The sequence below is a fragment of the Sphaeramia orbicularis genome, chromosome 18 (assembly GCF_902148855.1).
Source record: "Sphaeramia orbicularis chromosome 18, fSphaOr1.1, whole genome shotgun sequence".
NCBI lineage: Eukaryota > Metazoa > Chordata > Actinopteri > Kurtiformes > Apogonidae > Sphaeramia > Sphaeramia orbicularis.
This window is the reverse complement of record NC_043974.1, coordinates 29,177,762-29,197,281: the sequence shown is the minus strand read 5'-3', so window position 1 is coordinate 29,197,281 and position 19,520 is coordinate 29,177,762. Positions and strand designations below refer to the sequence as shown.

General features: G+C 40.2%; 1 protein-coding gene across 34 annotated transcripts in view; it reads left to right on the top strand.

The window, feature by feature from the left end:
- LOC115438765 (receptor-type tyrosine-protein phosphatase delta) overlaps nucleotides 1-19,520 on the top strand; it is a 617,983-nt gene that overhangs the window by 475,550 nt on the left and 122,913 nt on the right. For all 34 annotated transcript variants that reach the window (XM_030162597.1, XM_030162584.1, XM_030162598.1 and 31 more), the window contains one exon: nucleotides 15,091-15,276. In XM_030162597.1, the coding sequence (XP_030018457.1) occupies nucleotides 15,174-15,276 (103 nt within the window). In that variant the 5' untranslated portion in view covers nucleotides 15,091-15,173. The remainder of the gene's footprint in view (nucleotides 1-15,090; nucleotides 15,277-19,520) is intronic.

Sequence of the window (19,520 nt, the reverse complement as noted above, 5' to 3'; positions counted from 1 at the left end):
TTATTTTCTGGTATATCCTTTACCAAACTGCAGTTTATTCAGCTGTGTATATTTGAGATTTGGACTGGCAACTTCATTGTTTTTGCTCATTTTGAGAAAACCAAACAGGTAGTGGGAGTCAGGGATTGATTTTTTTCTCCTCCGAAGTTAACGATCTGGTCATGTTTTAGGGAATTCTGTCGAGTTTGTTAGCATTTGTTGTTCAGGAGTAAGCTGAGAACTTAGCTTGACGTCCCACACAGTGCATGCCGCATTATCAAACTCCAACATGTGAGAACTGCACTGACTGACTCATGATATTTTAGTGTCATTACAGCCTTGAGCATCTTTGGCCAGACTTCAGCACCATTCCCCACTGTAACGCTTGTAGGGACGGACAGTTTATCTGTTGCAGTTAGCAGCTGGTGTCTGCCCCAAAGACTCACATATCCCCCAGCTAGCGTTGCCACTTCAGATGCTAGTCATTTAGCAAACAACTCAATCATGCGCAAGGCAACTGCCAGTGACTTGCCAACATCCCCAGTGATCCCAGATACAGAGAGGAGAGGGCATGGAAGAGTCACAGCCTGCTTGGCTATGGAAATCAGGTCAATTTGGTCATCTGCAAAATATCTGGGTCTAGCATTCTGCTCTAATAACAGTCTGTTTAAACGGTTTAATGTGACAAAAGATCAGGGGGCCCTGGTGTCATTTGGAGTCTACTTCGTTTCATTGATGTTGAAGCCTGTCATCGGTCTATGTGGGACTGTGCAAGTTCAGTTCAGCTCAGTTCAGGAGTTCACTTCTATATGACCTGAACTATAAATCTTTCACAAACGCCCCAGCACTGTTATTTGTGAAAAAGGAGGCACCAAACAGTGATTTTAGAAAGAGCTCAATGAAATGTAGGACAAGGAAGCAAACAGTGTTCGCTCTGCATGATACTTGTAATAAGTAAGTGCATTTAGATTTTTCTAAATTTGATCTAAAATGGTGCCCAAATTAAGGTTCCTTTTAAAACAAATATTTAGACTAACCCCTGCTTCACAAATTATACAACAGTTGTAAACATCGTATTAAATTAAATAATCGCTTCTTCCTTAGCCTCTGTGAGCAATCTAAAAAAATATCTGTCTTTTCTTGTATACTATGCCTCCTCTTACAGAACTGTGTTAGATGTTGCACTGGAAACCTCAGGGCTGACACTCCATGGAGTCAATGAAAGGCTGAGCTTGACAGCTGACAACGCTTTTTTGTCTTCTGATGTTGGGCAAAAGGAAACTCAACAACAGTAACACAAATGTTCTCTCTATTGGATTCAATTATCTTCACAGCGATGGGAAATGTTCTTAGCTTTGTAGTGTTTTTCTCTTATCATGCGTTGCAGAGGCCACAGTAGTCTGAAATGTTCTTCTTTAGTTCCTAGCTTTGTTTCTCTGGCATTGACAATGTTAACCAAAAATAGAAGTTGAAACAACTGGAGCAGAATTTGCATTGCATTAACACAGCCAGGCAAGGGATGAGTCTATTGTTGTAACCGTTTTTTGTTTGTTTGTTTGTTTTTTCTAATAAACAAAACACAATAATGAAATACTGTCATCAAAATATTAAAAAACACAGATAAAGAATTTTGTGGAAGTATAAATTTGCATTTGCGAACAGTTTGACAGCAGGAAAGAGACCACACAGCATTCATTTCATGGAGTTCGACAATAAAGCGAAAAGTTCTGGTTTTCTTTTGTATGAGGATTTTACATTTATGATTCGGTTTTAGGCTTAATTTGTGTACTTAAAATCCATCAGAATATTTTCCTTAATCTGCCAAAATGTCATCAGTATCAGTTGAAGTCACAAATATTTTCACTTCATGGAGAACCGCCAAGGGCAGCTTAACTAACAACAGACATAAAAAGAAGAGGAAAAAGACAAACTTCAAGAAACCACCATCTCTATCTCCAGATGTAACCTAATTTAGATTGCTACAGAGGCTGAACATGAGGATCGTACTGTTTTTCACGCTAGAAAGTTGTTGTTTACCCGGGACCATCCGTCAATTAAAAGGTAATGGTTAGTATTGAATTTACTTGGAGCTAAAGTCAGAAGTCAAACTGTCTAAGTGCAATGTAAACAAAAAACAAGCTAGTGACCTCCACGCTACCAAGGTAACCCTTGAATTCAAGGTCACAGTCAGCTGCGGATCCAGAATACACATGCAGGCATGAGAACACCCACGTACTCATATCATCACCTCACCCACACATGCATCCATGCACATACAAATACATCTCCCTGTAGTGCCCTCCTTGGCAAAATCTCAGTGCCAGTCTCTTAATGAAATGCTCAATTAAGGTCTTTAAATAGGTAATTATGCAGTGCCTAATCCCCTAGCTCCTGGGCCCTATCTCATTTAGATGACACTTGGGCAGGCGAAATGGGAGGGGCTGGGACTGGGGCTTTAGTTTCTGTCATCAAAGCCCCTCCGTGGTGGCACAGGCAGCCCTGTTAATGATAAGGCACATCCAGGCAGTCAGTCAACAGCGACTCCCAGTGAGGGCCGCTGACAGCATGGGAGATGGCAATGTCAGGCTTGACACTGTCTTAATCATGTTTGTGAGTGTTCGGGGGTGGATTGTATTGGGTTCGGGAGAGCTTGTATAAAGGTTTCTAAAAGGGTGTTAGATATAGAGTGAGAGCGGCGAGGATTATTTGTGTGATGTTGGTTTGTAGTGCGCGTATTTTATTTTATTTATTTTTTTCTGACTATTACTAAGTTAATTTTACATGGACCAAGAACAGAGGCAGAGAAAATCACTTCCAAATGTCATATTGTGCATTTTGCTTGATGCTGAGCATTGACAGAATGGTTTTGATTTCCTGTACTGACATTTTTTTGAAGGTGGCATTTGATTTGAATTTCAATCTCCAAACTGTGGCAGAAGAAAAGGATCTATTCATTCGATTTCAGCAGCATAATAAAATGTCTTGTTGGAGTGGTACAATATACAATCACTGACGGGGGAACTGCTCTTGTTTGGTAGCTAACGTGGCAATGGCAAGCATTTGTCTTAGTGAAACGACAAAGGGGGAATTGTTGCTTTTGCCTTGGGGTGAACCATTGCTTCCCCTGGACTTAGTTGCACAAGCAGCTTGCACCGCCTTTCATGAGAACAATAGCTTAGTTTGGCAAAAACACCTTTCAAGGGCATCCAAGGACTCCAAAAACTTGGGCTTTTCTCACCCATTAATCAGCATTTCCCACATCAAAGCGTACTGTAAACTTTGGTAAGGATATTTGAACCAGTGGAATATTGAAACAGCTTTCTAAAATGCTGTTCGTTCCCACCTAGCATGTCCTTTGGCAGCCTTATCAGGATATAGATGGAAAGGCAGGAACAACACAATTTCACCTCAATCTGTGTATTCAGCAAAAACATCTCATATCTGTGATAATATTTTTGTCCCATTGCCCTCTCTGTTGGCACTGATGTATTTTCATGCAAAAAGCTTTGATAAGCTGGTGAACCTAATGCCGTCTGTCTAGTTCTTAAAGTTGTTGACTCAGGCTTTCTTATCATACCTGAGTCACAGCAAAACACCAATGCCCATAATGCACTTCACTAGCTTTCTCTCTCCAATATCCTTTTTTTTTTTTTTTCCTAATAAAGTTTACTCTGATCAGAGCCAGCCAGAGTACCATTTCTAGTGTCACCACACACCACAAAAAAGGATATTAACGCCCTGATTACGACCCTGATATCATATGTAAAGTTCATGTTTACACTTTCATTATTTATTTAGATTAGATAACTAAAAATAAACTAACCATGAAGTAAGACTTCAGAAAGAAATCAAATCAACACAGACTGACGCCACGGCCTTCTGACTAATGCACACAGGAAAACATCACACAAGGTAAAGATAGCATTCAGCATGTTAGGCTAATTGAAGGGAAATTCACCCACTGTTGCCGTAATGCACTACGGCAACCATAATGTGGCATTACATTTTAGCTGAGGGTATATTGAGGCAAATTAGCATTTAGATAATGGGAGACACTTGGCATTTTAATTATTTTGCTGCCCTATGAGTGTAGCGTGTATGCCCCAAGCGCCTCCTTACATCCTTCATGTACGCCTAAGTAGTGCATTTACATACCAAACGGCTTGGCTTGTGTACAAAAGCCACTGAAATGTCACCATCTCACACTGTACCTTGGTGTTCAATTGTTTCAAAAAGATAAGGAGTCATATTGTTGTTGACTTACTCCATATGTATTAGCGGGCAAGACAATTCCCAGTGCTCTATTCTTTAGTTATTTCTGATCATGCTGTGTACTGACGTTTTGTAGCATGTAGCTGAGTGGCAGCCGAATGCTGTTTTGTCTGTTTGAGGGCTCTGTACTTTGCATAAAATGACATGAGCTCAGGCTGGGAACAACCTCCCTCTCACCCTCCTTTCTCTCTTATTTTCTCTCCCTTGCGGAAGTGAGATTATTCATCCTCCCACAGACCGTTGCCGTGTTGGGGGTAGTGCCAGGAGCATGTGGTGTAAAGGGTATGCGTGCCTGCGCCATGCTTGTATGTGTGTATTTGTGCGCATGAATACCTGGCTTTACATTTGTGAGCACGATTGTGTGCATCTACAGCTGGATGTGCAGTCTGAATTTGTGCTTTTTGAGGGTGAGGAGATTTCATGCTTGGTGTGTCATGTTTCCTGTTCTCTTATTTTCCACCTGCTGTCATCTTTCCAGATTCCTTCCTTTAGGAAACAATACCGTCAGATTGCCAAAGTGGCCTCACAACTATCATCTCCTATTCAGCAGCTCCTGCTCTTTTTCTCCCTCCATCCCTTTTTTCCTCTCCTCCATCTCTATCATGCTGCCTCTGTAAGGCACACAAGCACAGACGGAGCGTGAGAAAAGCTGGCAGTGAGGCACATTCCCTTGCTTCCCCTCCCTCTGCCTCCAGCTCTCCTGTTCTCTACCCTACAGTGCGCTCTCCTCCTCCTCCTCCTCCTCTCACCTCCTTCCTTCCTCCCTCTTCCACATTACTTTCCCCATGCCTCCTCTCTCTCCCTCTCTGCCTCGTTGCTCCCCTTATCCATTATATTTCCACCCCTCTGCTCCGCCCTCCTCTCACTCCCCCTTCTTTTTTCCTGGTTCATAATATGTAACATGATTTAGCCCTCCCCTGTTCATGCGGCGTAAATTTAATCCCAGCCATTCCAGGTTGGCTGCGGCTGCTGCGTCTACCATTTTTCTCATTTCCCCCCCATCCTGCCACACTCGCTGCTCCCGACACAATAGACTCCTCTTGATTCAGCCTGTTTGCATGATAACAAGTTCTTTCCCTATACTAAATGCTGATGTGCAAGGTCAAGCACGACCTAAGCGACACATGCTCGTACTATAGAAGCCGCCCACGCTGGGACAACCAAACATAGCACAAGGGAAGGCCTCCCAACAAGGTGGCAATCATTTGAATAGTTTACACAGCTCGTACGCCTGCTGAGGGGGCTGGTTGTACTCATCTGTGTGTTTTATCTGCTGCCCATTGAAAAGGCATTAGTAGAGTTCAATAAGAAGCGTGTTTCCCAGTATCAGCAAGGTCAAAGGAGGTGATCCAAACATGCAGACAAAGATGAAATATGTTGCTTTGGATTTTTGCTCTACCTCTCTTTAAACTCCCCAGTGTCTTTAAAGCTTTCCCAATAGCTCCTGTCTAACCTTGTGTGTGCGTGGCTGCCTTTGTGTGCCTGTGTTGGTATGCGTTCAGGGAGCAGCACAACAGGGCACTGGTATAATCAGTCACTAGACTGCAGGTCAGGGTCTTGCACTAAGGGGACCATCCATCTGAACCCAACAGCTGCTGGGAAATGTGGCGAGAGGAATGAGACGCGCCGACGACGGGTATAAACAGAGGGAAAGAAAAGAAGGAGGGAGGAAGCGTTGAGCTTGACCAGGTAAAGAGACAAGTCAAGGAGAGGCTGTAGGAATCAAAAGGGACACGCATGCACAATAAGCAGGTGGAGGAGGAGTCGGAGCTGATGCTATGTGGACGTTTTTGTTGCTAAAGTGTATGTTCAAGGTGAGTTTAGGCGGGCTGAATTCTCATGAGGACTCAACCTTGCTCCTTGCACCCAAACAAGGTAATAGTTTTCCAATTGCAACATTGTCTCCTTGACCCTGTGTTTTCCAGAACAAAGTTGTTTTTTTATGGAAGTTTGCCCCCTTTGAAAACCTATTGTGCTGGCTAATGTGCCCATAGACACTAGATTGTATATGCATGACACTATCTGGAATATGACAATATGATACATTTGAGCATATTCCTTTTCAATTTCCTATATTATTATTATTATTATTATTATTATTATTATGTATTTATGACCCCGCCAAGGGGGTTTTGTTTTCATCGGGGTTTGTTTGTCTGTCTGTTAGCAAGATAACTCAAAAAGCTATGGAAGGATTTTGATGAAATTTTCAGGAAATGTTGATAATGGCACAAGGAACAAATGATACAATTTTGGTGGTGATTGTGTGTGTGTGGGGGGGTGATCTGCCCTGCCTCTGAGTGCTTTTCTAGTTATTTATTTATTTATTTATTTATGAATGGAGCACTTTTGATTCTAGACTGGGAGATTTCAGATATCTTAAAGGTTTGTTAAAAAACAAACTTTGCATTGTGTATCTATTAGACTTGGGTACAACATTAGGTTTGTTGTATGACTGTGCGGTAATGCCCTACTGATACAAGTAGACAGAAGAACAGTATATTTCTGATAGATGTTAGCCGTTTTTGGACTGTCTGATTAAGATGTGGGACATGTTGGTGTTATTTGTGTTTTCTGAGCCACCGATATTTTTCTATATTTTGTCAGAATTGTTTGGAATCAGCTTTGTGCACTGTACACAAACTAGTTGAAATGTTATTTAAAAGAAAAGCCCACAACTGTTGACAGAATTAGAAAACATCAGGTTTTTAACATTTTGAAAGACTTGGATATCAGCAGGGTTTGTTGCATAAATATGTCATGTCAACAGTTGGAAAACTCATTAAAAAATGCTACTTTCGGTAAAAGAAGCAACAGGGCACAAGCAGTTCTAGCTACTTTTCCATATTTTGATGTGATAAATTACATGTTGGGGCATTATTAATCAGAGTTTTCTGCATACATGGCTGCATTTAAAGAGAAATATGAGAGGAATATTCATTTTCATTAACTAAATGCTTAGTTGGAATATTGTCTTTTCTCAGAATAAAGGCAAAAATTGTAATATCTTATGCATGTAAATTTAGTCACAGTGAAGGCTTAATAATATTTTATGAACAGTTAACAGTGGCTGGGTGAATCAATGCTGCATTTAATATTGTGATGGATCATTCTCCAGATAAAAACACGGGAAAGTCTGGTTTTCACTTTTGACGGACAAACTACTGAGATGGGACAGTGACAGCTTCCTTGTCCTACAATCACAGCAGGTGTTTTTAAACCCATTATTAGGTAGACAAATGTCATCAGACCCAATTAGCTTCCTGCTGGGCCTTGTCCATAAGAAGACAAGATACGACCAAAGACATACGGAGGCTCCAGCATTGGCAGCTTTCGCTTGTCAAAAATTAGTCAGGCTTGGAAGTGGAACTGTAAACTCTGACTTTCTCAGACGGAAAGTCATGCGGTAACACCCAAAGGATGGTTTATGACCGTGGGAGGCTTGTTTGAGGGAGGTCAGAGGAGGCAAGGAAGGAGGGAGGGAGGGGAAAGTAAATAAATAAGTATAGCAAATAAACTCCTCTGATGTGCGGTTGTCAGGGTCTTTCATGTGGAGGCTGCACTTGAGGGCATAGCTTAGCTTAGCTTGAGGGATGTTATTACACATGCCGGCTGATCGGGAGCGATGTGTGAGAAACGGCCTTGTCATTCGGTCTTAAATCACACCATCAGAGGCAGAAGAAGAAAGTGGTTGGGAAGGGAAAAAAAATGAGAGGGAAAAGAGAAAAGGAAAACACAAGGGAAGAAAATAGAAAGAAGTGCACATAGGAAAGAGACTGGCAGTGAGAAGAAACCGGCAGATTTTGCACTGTGGCATTTAAAGTAGGAGCATGAGAAAAAAGATAAAAGTAGGCCACACTGAGCATGTAAAACACATCATGACTTAACCCAAACTTAACCCCTCTTGATGAGGAAGTAGGGGTTTAAAGAGGAATTGGGTGGGTGGCGATGTACGGGGGTGGGAAGCCGAGTCTTTGATGAGCTTATTTTATAACTCGGATCATATGATGCTGAAGGAAAAAAAACAAAAAAAAAAAAAAACAAAAAGAAAATAACAGAGGGGCATCACGAGTGGGTGACCATCACAGATATCCGGTTGTTGTGGGAGTGCACTGCAATTCTGTGCTGTTTTAAGTGACCTTTGACCTCAAGACAGACACTCTGATCATTAAATTTCCAGTTTTACATCAGAAAAACAGAAGACAGACCCTTATTCTGTGGCTAAATTCTCATCATTTGTTCACAACACATAATTTGGCTGTGTGAAACTGATAACAAGCAAGGAAGAAACTAAAAAAAGACTACAAATATAATCATGTTAGGAGTTATTTCTACATACTATCATGCACCAAATGTTAATGAAAGGAAAAAAAAAAACCCATCATACATCAAGATGCTGTTGTTAACCCTTAAAGATAGATCTATTATTGTGGCAATCAAACGAATTGTTCTGTACATTTAAGTGACATATTACAATTTACCATACTTATATCCTCTGTACTTTCCTTTTTTCAGTGAATAATCAAGTATTTTCCTTTATTTAATTTACTGATCATGTAGATGAGAATAAAAGATGAGAATAAATTTAAAGGTAATTATATAAAAACAGAAAAAAACTGAAGATCAAGTGACTTTTTCATCAAAGTATATCATGAATTGAACATAAAATAAGTATCTACAACCACTAATTCATCAAACCACGTGGGCTTTATTAGTAGATACATTTTTGCAGAAGATGGCAGTGTTTCAATGGTCACTGCTGAGCCTCTGAACATCTAAATGCGTTATATTTGACGCAGATGAAAACTCGGTGCATTTTACCTGAATTATTAAAATGCATGGATTAATGACTCAAAAGCCTTTGGACATGTCATATCAGCACATGTTTTCGTTTGCCAGCAGCTTTATTTATTTTTTACTTATTTATTTATTAGGTGACAGTGCATGTTAATTAACATCTCCAACAATTGCAGCTGTAAATATGCCAGATTGTAGCAACAGTGCTAATTTCCATCTGTAGTCACTAGGCAGGTGACAAGAAAGACAACTGACAAAAGGCAAAACATCATAAAAACACACAAAACAACACAGTGAGGACAATCTACCGAAGGTCACAGGCTTGGTTTTCCTTCATCCGATGTTTAAGTTGTGATTTAAAGGAGGCACATGATTGTGAGTCTCTTATGTTGAGTGCTTTGAGGGTTAAAATTATCGTAAAAGTAAGTAACATTTCTGCATCAGTACTTATGTATTTTGTTGACTTTTGTGTTCAAATACATGTATTAGCCTGTTTTATTTGTTCGCTTGTGGCTATTTCATCGGGTTGAAATGACATAATGCGAATATATGCACTGTAACAAATTTTACCGTGAAATAACAGTAAAATATTGGCAGCTAGAGTTGCCAGCATGTTACTGTTATTCTACAGTATCTCTACTGTAATCTACAACTACAGTTTCGTACTGTAAAAAGTATTACGGTGCTGGGTTGTATATAATGTACCTTTTACAGTAAAATACTATTAGCCACAGTTGCTGCATGTTACAGTAATTACTGTATTCCAAGAAACAATATATTACTGTTAAACATATTTAATGTAATATTTACAGTATAACACAGCAAAAAGCTAGGATTTTAACATTTCAAATAACATTTTAAAATACAAAATCATGAACATTGCTAGAAAAAGAGATGGCATTATAACATTGAGCTTTTATTAAATTGACTGTCAATCACATGCAGTGATTTGGTTCAACATTGGCTCAAAGTGCATAGCTTAGTACATGTGTTGTGAATTCAATCTCCTTTTTCTTGAACTTTAACAAGAGATCATATATTACATTAAATTGGTTGAAACTACCACATTAAATCCATTCAGTAGTTAACACATTTTCTCAAATTCTTGCAAGACGTAGTTTAATGAACCCAAAATGCCACAGTTACATTGATAAAATCACAATTACCTTGATAAATGAACAACTGGAGCAGGATAGAGTTCTGGCAGTGTTGGTATAGAAGCATCAGGTGACCTCTGTTCCCGTTCTGTATGGGGTTAAGTCCGGGTGAAAATAGTCATCCTCAGTTATTTTCTCTTTTTATTTTATCCTTCTGCTTCGAAAAAGAACCACTTACCTTTGATGCAGCAAGTCTATAGTTAGCATTCATTGGACTGAATCTTTTCTAAATGAGCTGGTGGGATTTGATGCCAGATGATTTTGTTCAGACCAGTTATGGGCGGACAGAAGTGGAAGAATTGAAGAAACTACTGTAGAATACTGTCAAATTTTGCAGTAGCTAACTTTTAAATTTGCACCTTAAAGACCTCATTATTTAGAGCATTATACTGTATTTACAAATAACAGCATGATACTGTACAAAATTTACTGTTTTTTTTTTCACAGTAATTTGTTACGGTGTGTTATTAAATGTAATGTGAAGCGAACTTTAATACGTTATCTTGGAGGTCATGGTAGAGAAAACAACAACTCTTCACGTCATCATCAAACTTTGCATTTTGCTACTGTTTTGATTAGCTGCAGGAATTACATATTGTATTTTTCAATTTGCAAAAACATACTTGGCTGTTTCCATCAACATGAGGACAAAGTCAAAATCCCAGAGACCATTACAGTCCTAACACAGCAGCCTACTGTGTGTACTTCCTGCTATAACCCTGCATATCTCTATATTTTAACAGCGTGGGTGTTTGTGTGGGGGGTAATTACTGCATTCTTTAACTCTGGTCGGGAGGGAAATAGAAAGTCCTGCGTCATAAAAACGAATCAAATTCTTATTTGCTGTGCCTGGCTGGTCATGATACTGAGCAACTACTTAAAAAAAAAAAAAAAAAAAAGAAAGCAGTGCGGAACACATCTCTGCTAGTTTTGCCGTGCCTTGTCCTTGCATGTGTTAGGCTAATTACAGAGGGATTGGCCTTAATAGATCAAGTGGCATTTTTGTGGCTGCTTTGGTCTGTTAGGATAACATACCGTAACTCTTAACCGTAACTATTTCCTTGAAGTTCAATTGAGTTTGTGCATGAGTCTGAAATTAAAAACACCCCATTTAAAGATTCCCTGGAGCTGGCCAAAGTGAAATTAGTCAACTTGCACGAAGGATGAGCATAATGCGGTGCAACCACAACGCTCAAACCCCATGTTGAATTTGTTAAAAATGGCACCACCAGGAGCGTTCTCATGTCAGCGTTCGACTCCCACTGGTTCGTGCTCGGTTCGCCAAAATATTACAGCATGAAAGTGAACATGGAAAGACAAAATTGCCATGAATCTGATGTGAACCTGCTGATTTGGGGAGCTCATAACTATTCCGCCTGCATGCTTGCCCATAACAGGGTTATTGCAGCAGTATGGTTGGAAGTGTAAGATAAATACGAGTGATTCTTTTCTCCTCTTAATAATATTGCCTATCTAAATAGAGCAGAATACCAAACACACACTCAAATAAAACAGAGACTAGCCATTATGGAGAATATAAACATCCCTCCCTCCTTCTATTTCACATTTCTGATAAGGATCATGGAGAAGGAGAGAGAGTAGACAGCTCAACAGCCCCTTTCTTTTTCTTGCCACACACTCCCCCCTTTTCTAATTAACATTGTGCATGTTGTCAGGCTTTGTTTAATAATGCATGATTGCTATCAGCAGCAAAATCCTTTGAATGAAGCACCACTGAATGGGAACACAATAATACCACCGGGGGCTCAGGAAGAAAGACAAGATTGTTTTTTCTTACTCTAATAAATGTTCAATGGAAAGCATCAGTGGCACCGTATGCATGAAAGTGAAAGCGACACACAACGGCCATGTTGAGGAGAAAATGGGCAAAGGTGGCGCCGCCTTCTTGGAGGGAGGTCCTCGGAATGGAAAAGGAAGTCGTGTACATACTTAAAAATGAAGACGCACATGCACGGCGGAGGCGTTCATGCATAGAAAAGCAGCGGCGTTCGGGCTAAATCCACAGTCGGACAACAATGCTGCTGGCAGGCTGCTACCTCTCCGTCAGGTCTGGCAGGTGCACACACCCCCCCCATCCCTTCCCTCCTTTTCCCATAGCGCATTAGGAGGGAATTCGCAGTGCAATTTACTTGTAAAAATTAACATCACAAGTCAACACCAAGTATAATTTCATTTGTGGTGTAAATCAGGGTTTTGTTGGTGGCGGGGGTCTTTTTTTCCACTATGCTTACATTAGCTTGTCCTTGTATTTACTCACATGGCACAGCCTCTTGGTCGTCTCACTGGTGGTTACACAACATACAGATGGTTTTGTTTGCCTCCATCAGCATGTGTGTAAATGGGTGTGTGTGAGCAGAGAGGGGGAGGGCTGCTGAGTACTGTTTCTTGTGTGCTGCCTAATGTCATGTCATTATGGAAATTCACACTTCATTAATTAACTCAAAGGGTATCACTTAGATTTGGAGGGGCAGATGCGTAAAACAATAACCGGAGGAGACAGACGGCGGTACCTGCGCTACGTATGGATCAGACTGCAGCTTTGTCCCCTCGCACCCTGCTCAGGCTTTTTTTTTTTTTTTCATTCTGGTTGATTTTAATCAAACCCAAAGTCGCTACGAACACTACTCATGCGAAACTTCTGTCTAGTGCGCTCAAATGTATGTATATGTATTTGTGTTTTTTTGCAAGCCGGTGTGTTGTGGTGGTGTTGTGAGCGGGGAGCGGGGGATGAGATTGCCTCAAATTGATTCCCTTCGCCACACGTCCCCCGCTCTTACGCTTGCTGCTAGCCCCGCGGCGCTTTGAGACAGGTAGTCGTGTCTATCTCCCCCCAACACAAATCGAGTGTGACAGGTGCGCTATCTTCCTGTCTTTTCTGCCATTTACAGCCCACATAAATGAAAGAGGGAGAGCTGGGAGCGAGAAAGAGGATGATTGGTAACAGGGAAATGAGGTACTTTGTCATCATCGGGCCTACTGATTAGGCTTAGGGGGCTTTGTTTCCCCCCCCTTTTTTTTTTTTTTTTTTCTCAATTTTGTGGGTGGCGGTCAAATCTGCAGATAAACTGTCCAATAAAATATTATTACAAGAAAAAAAGTATCAATGCTCACTGTTACCTCCGGAACAGACAGCTACTAAATCTCTTCAAGCCCAAAAACTTCAAGAGATTTCACATGTCGTGCGTTTGATCTCACGGAACATAAAGCGTCTGAAATGCCACGGTACACAGACCGTGCACTGGTCTGACTCCAGCCGTCGCTGCAGCTGAAACAACAGCATCCTGCAGAACAATGCCAGTACACTAGCTATAGCATGCTAACTGCAAGCTGTACAGTATGTCATCAAAGCTCACACACTTGGATTAGCCGGGAGCGGCGTCGCGAGCCGAAGACTACCGCAGAGCATCCATCACTAAGGATCAGGCTCGGGCTTAAGCAAATGGATGACAAGGGATAGAGCCGGTCTGCAGCTAATACGAGCTCACTGTATCACATTGATTTCCACAGCCATGTCATTGCCCTCCTATAAAAGGCTCAAACATGAACGGCAACACTTGACCACTCTGTCTTACACAGTTTATCTGCTCTTTAAATACAGCTGGAGAAAAATCAAAGTGTGTATGTGTATGTATGTATGTATGTGTGTGTGTGTGTGTGTGTGTGTGTGTGTTACTCATCGCTTTGCAAAGGCTCCTAAAGCTATTAAAGTATCTACTGTAGATTATAAGTAGTGCAACAAGCATAAATAAGTGCTTCAGATGAAATGCTTTCCTGAATGGGCATACCACAGTGCAACTAAAAGGTTGAATCTTGGTATTGGATAATATTTTAAATGAACATACACTTAAACATACTTAGAAACACAGATATGAGAAGCATATTGGCTGTTTATTAGTCATTATAAAGCACTTATTAATGCCTTATTGTGCATTACTTCTACATCCAGCAGGACATTAACTGACAATTTTCCCTTCTTATTGATATTAAGTCAGAAAGTTTTATATAAATTACGATCACGCTCTATTCAGTATGGCCTGTATGAGGTAGTCACACGACAAGAAGAATTAGTCTCCCTTAATAGCACATAATAAATGAATATATTGTCTTAATTGTCTTAATATTGTCTCAATAAATTGCCTTAATTTATGACAACTTAATCAGGAGATTGTTTAAGGAAAGTGTTATTATGTGATGCTCGTGGCCTAGTGGTTGTAGAATATGATCATGCAAAATAAATACTTCATGATGAATAAAGAGTCAAGATGCTACTAATATCTATGTTAATTAGTAACTAATTAATTGTAAATCTGTACATTACAATAAATAGGATTTTAAGCCCTGTCACTTCCTCTGTTGTCAAATTTACATATTACATAAATATTAAAATCATATTAATTTTAACAAGGTCTTCCTGGCTGGTCTTTAATGTGACTGAGGGGATCTTTATGTGAAATAGATCTCACCGCTGATCTGAGGAGGACTTAAAATGTACTCTTATTATGCTGTGTATTTAATTGGCGCTTGCGACCGGAGCTGTGAAGACAAAATTGTATTAGTTCACCCTTTCATCTGTGTGGTTCCTCTGCCTCGCTCTCCCTCTCATGCACACGTGCACACGCGTTGTGTGAAGTGACTATTCCATTTAGAGAACTGTCAGAACATACCCTGTGAGCACATCAGCCTCTTCCTATCCTCTGTCAGCTCCAGCCGAGGCTGTGTGGGGGTATGTCAGAAATGTGCAGGGATAGATAAAACCCGTGGAGCCAAACAGCTTTGTTTCATTCAGTCCTTCTCTTTCTCTCTCCCTTTTTCCTTCCTCCTCCTCCTCCTCCCTCCTTCCCCATCCCTTCTTGCCTTTGCATAGGCTGTGAACACCCTGCATCTGAGAAATCAGACCAGACTGACTCACAGGGCTCTGTGAGCCAGCGCCACCGAGGCTGCCAAAGCATGCTGGTGCCAAGCTGTCCCACCATGCACAGAGCCAGACCCACGCTGCTGCTGCCGCTGCTGCTTGTTTTGGGTCTGCTCCTCCACCTCGCCGACGCTCAAAGTAAGTGGACCGTTGGCTTTCACGTGGGCCTCAAGTGTTGTGTCCTACTGGGTTAGGGGGTGGGATGGCAAGGGCTCTTTTCTCGAACTGTAAATCATCAGATACATACAAATGTTCATGAAACACACAGGTGGGAAAGCTCTGTTGATGTACACAGCTGAGCAAGACGGTTCAAAAATACATCACAAATTCATAGTATAATGCAAACAAGTTATTAATGCCATTCAGAATACTTTTGTTTTTCTTTATCAAAACAATAAACTCTATTTGTGCAATATCAAAAGAAAGATTCATTTATCAAAAAAATTCAAATAACATCCCAGTATAAGGAAATGCCTGGAGAAACATGTATAACTACGTAACAACACACAAGCCACATTTTGATTTTGTGCCGTTTTATGTTGAGGAAGAAAAGTCATGAAATAAAATCTAAATTTTGTGATTTAACGTTATCATTTTCACATCATTCAAAATCACAATCTCAACTAATTTAATTAATTCGATATGTTAAGCAACCCCAGCCCCATATTGGAGGCTACTCATCGAGGTAAAGAGTCTCCTTAAAAACACTCAAAGAGGGGCCACATGAGTGCACATCCATCCATATATATATGAAATTCTGAAGCAAGATAAAAAAAAAAAAAGTGTCACTAAGGATCACAGAAAACAGTAGAAGTCTGCACACTGTTAGACTCTGAGTAGATATTGTAATTTGTTAAAACACTGATCCACAAGGAGGACTGAGATTATGAGAATGTTAGAGATGCTGCCTTAAAAAAATCTATTTGTAGAAACAGTGCAAACTTCCACCCTTCATTCTCCTTAAACCTAATACAAATGTAATTTAATTTAATTTAATTAAAAGTCAGTAAATTATTCCTTTTAATTTATCATTGCCCGTCATTTTTCTTTTCTCGCTCTGTGAAGAATGGAATTGGAGCATGAAGTACACAAAACCTGCATTATTTACAGTGTAGAGGATATCAAACTGGAATGTAATGATAAAATTAACACAATGGTGTTAAATTATTTTGTTATCCTTCACGATCCAGTATCTATCAAACTAGATCAAGGCTTTTATAAAGTCGTTATCTATGCGTCCTATTTAGCTCCCATTCACACATAAACCAATAGTTTACAGTGATCCAGCTCTTCATCTCCAACCATCAAAATGTATTTTACTTTCCAACTACGTCTTCTGTCGATAAAAAACTGTCATGTGACCCAGAAACACTCAGGCCTCAGCCAAGAATCTGGTGATGAGAAGTCACTGGAATTGAGTTACTTGACATCAGACACCTGCCTATTGATGTGTGACAACAGTTTTCAAACCTCATTGAGTTTTGGTCCTGCACCACAGCGTCCCCCTCTCCCACCCTCACTTTTTTTTTTTTTTCTTTCTTACGCTAAGATCCATGAATCATTAGCTTCTGGAGTCACAGAGGGATGAATAAAAGTTTTATTGCTCCCTTTGCACCGACTGAAATCCCCTCAGTTCAGCTGAATATCTCTGAATGAAGGGATCATTCACCCAAGGTCATATACAACAGAGCTACGTAAAGTGAAATTGATGGCTGAGATTTTCAACTTTGTGCTTGAGAAATGTTCCCTGCAATATGTTCAAATGTGTTTTATTTTTCTTCTCTGCTCCCCGCCACATGTGTCTCACAGCGGGGGAGAGGCAAATGGAGAAATTTATTCTCCGTTTATCCCTCATTTTATGTGCAGCTTCAGGATTTATTGACACAATTTAATTATGGGACCTTCCCAAAACAGCATTAACGGTCGATAAACGTTACCATTGAGGAGGCTCTTTAGTAGCTATCTTTCAGAAACTACCATCTTCCAAAGTGTGGCGTAAATTTGCATAACAACATTTGATGAGAAAAAAAAGACGATTGCCAAAACCTTCCCTCAGACAAATGTCTCGACAAAACTTCCACACGTGTATGTTGAGACATTCCACAGTTGGATCTGAGCACAAGTGCAGTAAACGGCTCCAGAATCTTGATGCCTCCGTGCCCACCATCGCCTTCCCTCCTTGTACCGTCTGGCTGTTTGCAGCTGCTGCTACTCTTTACCCTACTTAGACAGCTGTGCCGGGTCATCATTTCAAAGCCAAAACAAACTTATCACGAGGTAGCCACGGCGGCTGTGTGTTAATGACTAAGAGGGTGTGTGGATTCGGGGAGGTCACAGAGACGTGTCCTGTTGTATCTGGAAAAAAACTATGAGGAGTAAGTGCAGGATCAGAGGTGGGCTCGCCTCAGGCTTTTGGAATTACTCTGTTCTGTTCCTTCTAACACAGTCGTAAGAATTAAATGATGCTGTGGCACATTTCTGCAAACGGATACGTAAAGGTAATTTGTTTAGAGGATTGGCAGTTTTGCTATATTTCTTTACCTGGTGGTGAAGAGGGATTTAAATCATTGAAGATTTTGGTCCCTGAGACATCCTTCCTCCTTGTTTTTAGTTTCAGGCGATAAAATGGCTTTGTTTAGAATGAGGAAATAACTCTTATCCTTTTCTCTTATCCTTATCCATGTCCCTGCTAAACTGACAAACAACACCTTTGTCACAACATCCTATAGAGTCATGGAAAAAATTGTCAGACCGCCCCTTGTTTTCTTCAATTTCTTCTTCATTTTAATGCCTGGTACAACTAAAGGCACATTTTTTTGGACAAATATAATGATAACCACAAAAATAGCTCATAATAGTTTTATTTCAGAGCTGATATCTAGCCTTTTTCCATGTTTTCTTGATAATGACCAAAATCACTTCAGTTCTTACATCAGTAGCTATGGCATTGTACTGCCAAAAACAGTGCTTTTAGGCATTCCGTGTTTTCTTTTCTGTCTGTTTTAGTCCCATGATACACACAGGAATTAGTACTTGATTGCGTAACCATTGTTTTTGATGACTTCTGATGGTTTAATAATTTTTTTCCGCCACTGTAATTGACAATGACATCCAAAAAGGTGATATAGGAAATATGTCCTGTTACAGTGTTATTACAGCTGCACAATCTCACCAGGGAAACGTCAGCCTGTTCACTCAGTGTACAGCTGCTGTAAAATGAACACAGGAGTCTCAATAAGATGGTTTGGATTTTTGTAAACAAACCATCCATTTACGAAGCAATGATTATTGTACATTTTACAGCTAGTGTTGTGTTGACTGAGGTTTTCTGTCTGCACATCAGTCATCATTTAACTTTTGTCAAAACGTGACAGTCTCATAATAGTCTTTTTAATGAAGAACTTGACTGCTGTGCGGCTTGTTCCTATCGGCCTCAGTGGTAGTAAGATGGGTGTGACTTTATAACATCTTGCTCTGTGCTTCATATTGGAGACTTTTCAACAGATCTATGCTGTTATCCAGCTCAGATCTGCTGCACCTGTATGTAACATGTGGCATTTGAACTCATGGAGGGGCATAAAAAGCAGAGGAAGCATCTAATGGTGCTGAGTCCTTGAAGAACCATTAAAAATATCTTACCTACAAATCAGCACTTTGTCATAGCTGGGTGAGATACTGGCCTAACATCACATTTGATTGCATAGGTTTTTCAATTTTTGCCAGTCATTTTTTTTTTTGCGTCTGCATTGAAGCAAGTCCTGCTATCATTTGCTGTCAGTGCATAAACCTAGCCATGAACATAAATTGTGGGAGATATCCTCCTGAGACCCAGCAAAGCATTTTTGTCCTCTGAAGTGGACAAGAGTTTCACAGCTTTATTTTAAAAAAAACAAAACAAACAAAAAAATAAAAACTGTCCACTGTAAAGGAAATTTCATAAAATAAAAAATTTAAAAATGTATCTGAAAAACTGTGGCATCACACAGTTTCCAATCAATACAATTATGTAATGTAAAAATAAAACAAAAAACAAAGGTTTTACTTAATGGGTCTCAGGAGGATATGGCTGAAAAGCATCATGGGAGATTAGGGAGAGTAGCTCGATCTAGAAACTGATTCAGAATATTCCGATTACACATGTGTGTGGTTTGCAGAAATGCACAATGACATTTAATTCTGCTAATGGGTTGCTTCATGCACTACCTGATCTTCCAAATGAATGTTTGTTCCTCCTTCCAAGCTGCTCTATTGTTTTTCTTCCTAATCACTCTCTTGCCAATTTTCTCCTTATTTCTTCTGAGCCTTTTTTCCTTTCTGCTCTTTTCCGCCTGCATCTTTGTCTTCTCCACTTGCGGTGTGCGATAGCCCCTTCCAGGGATTCT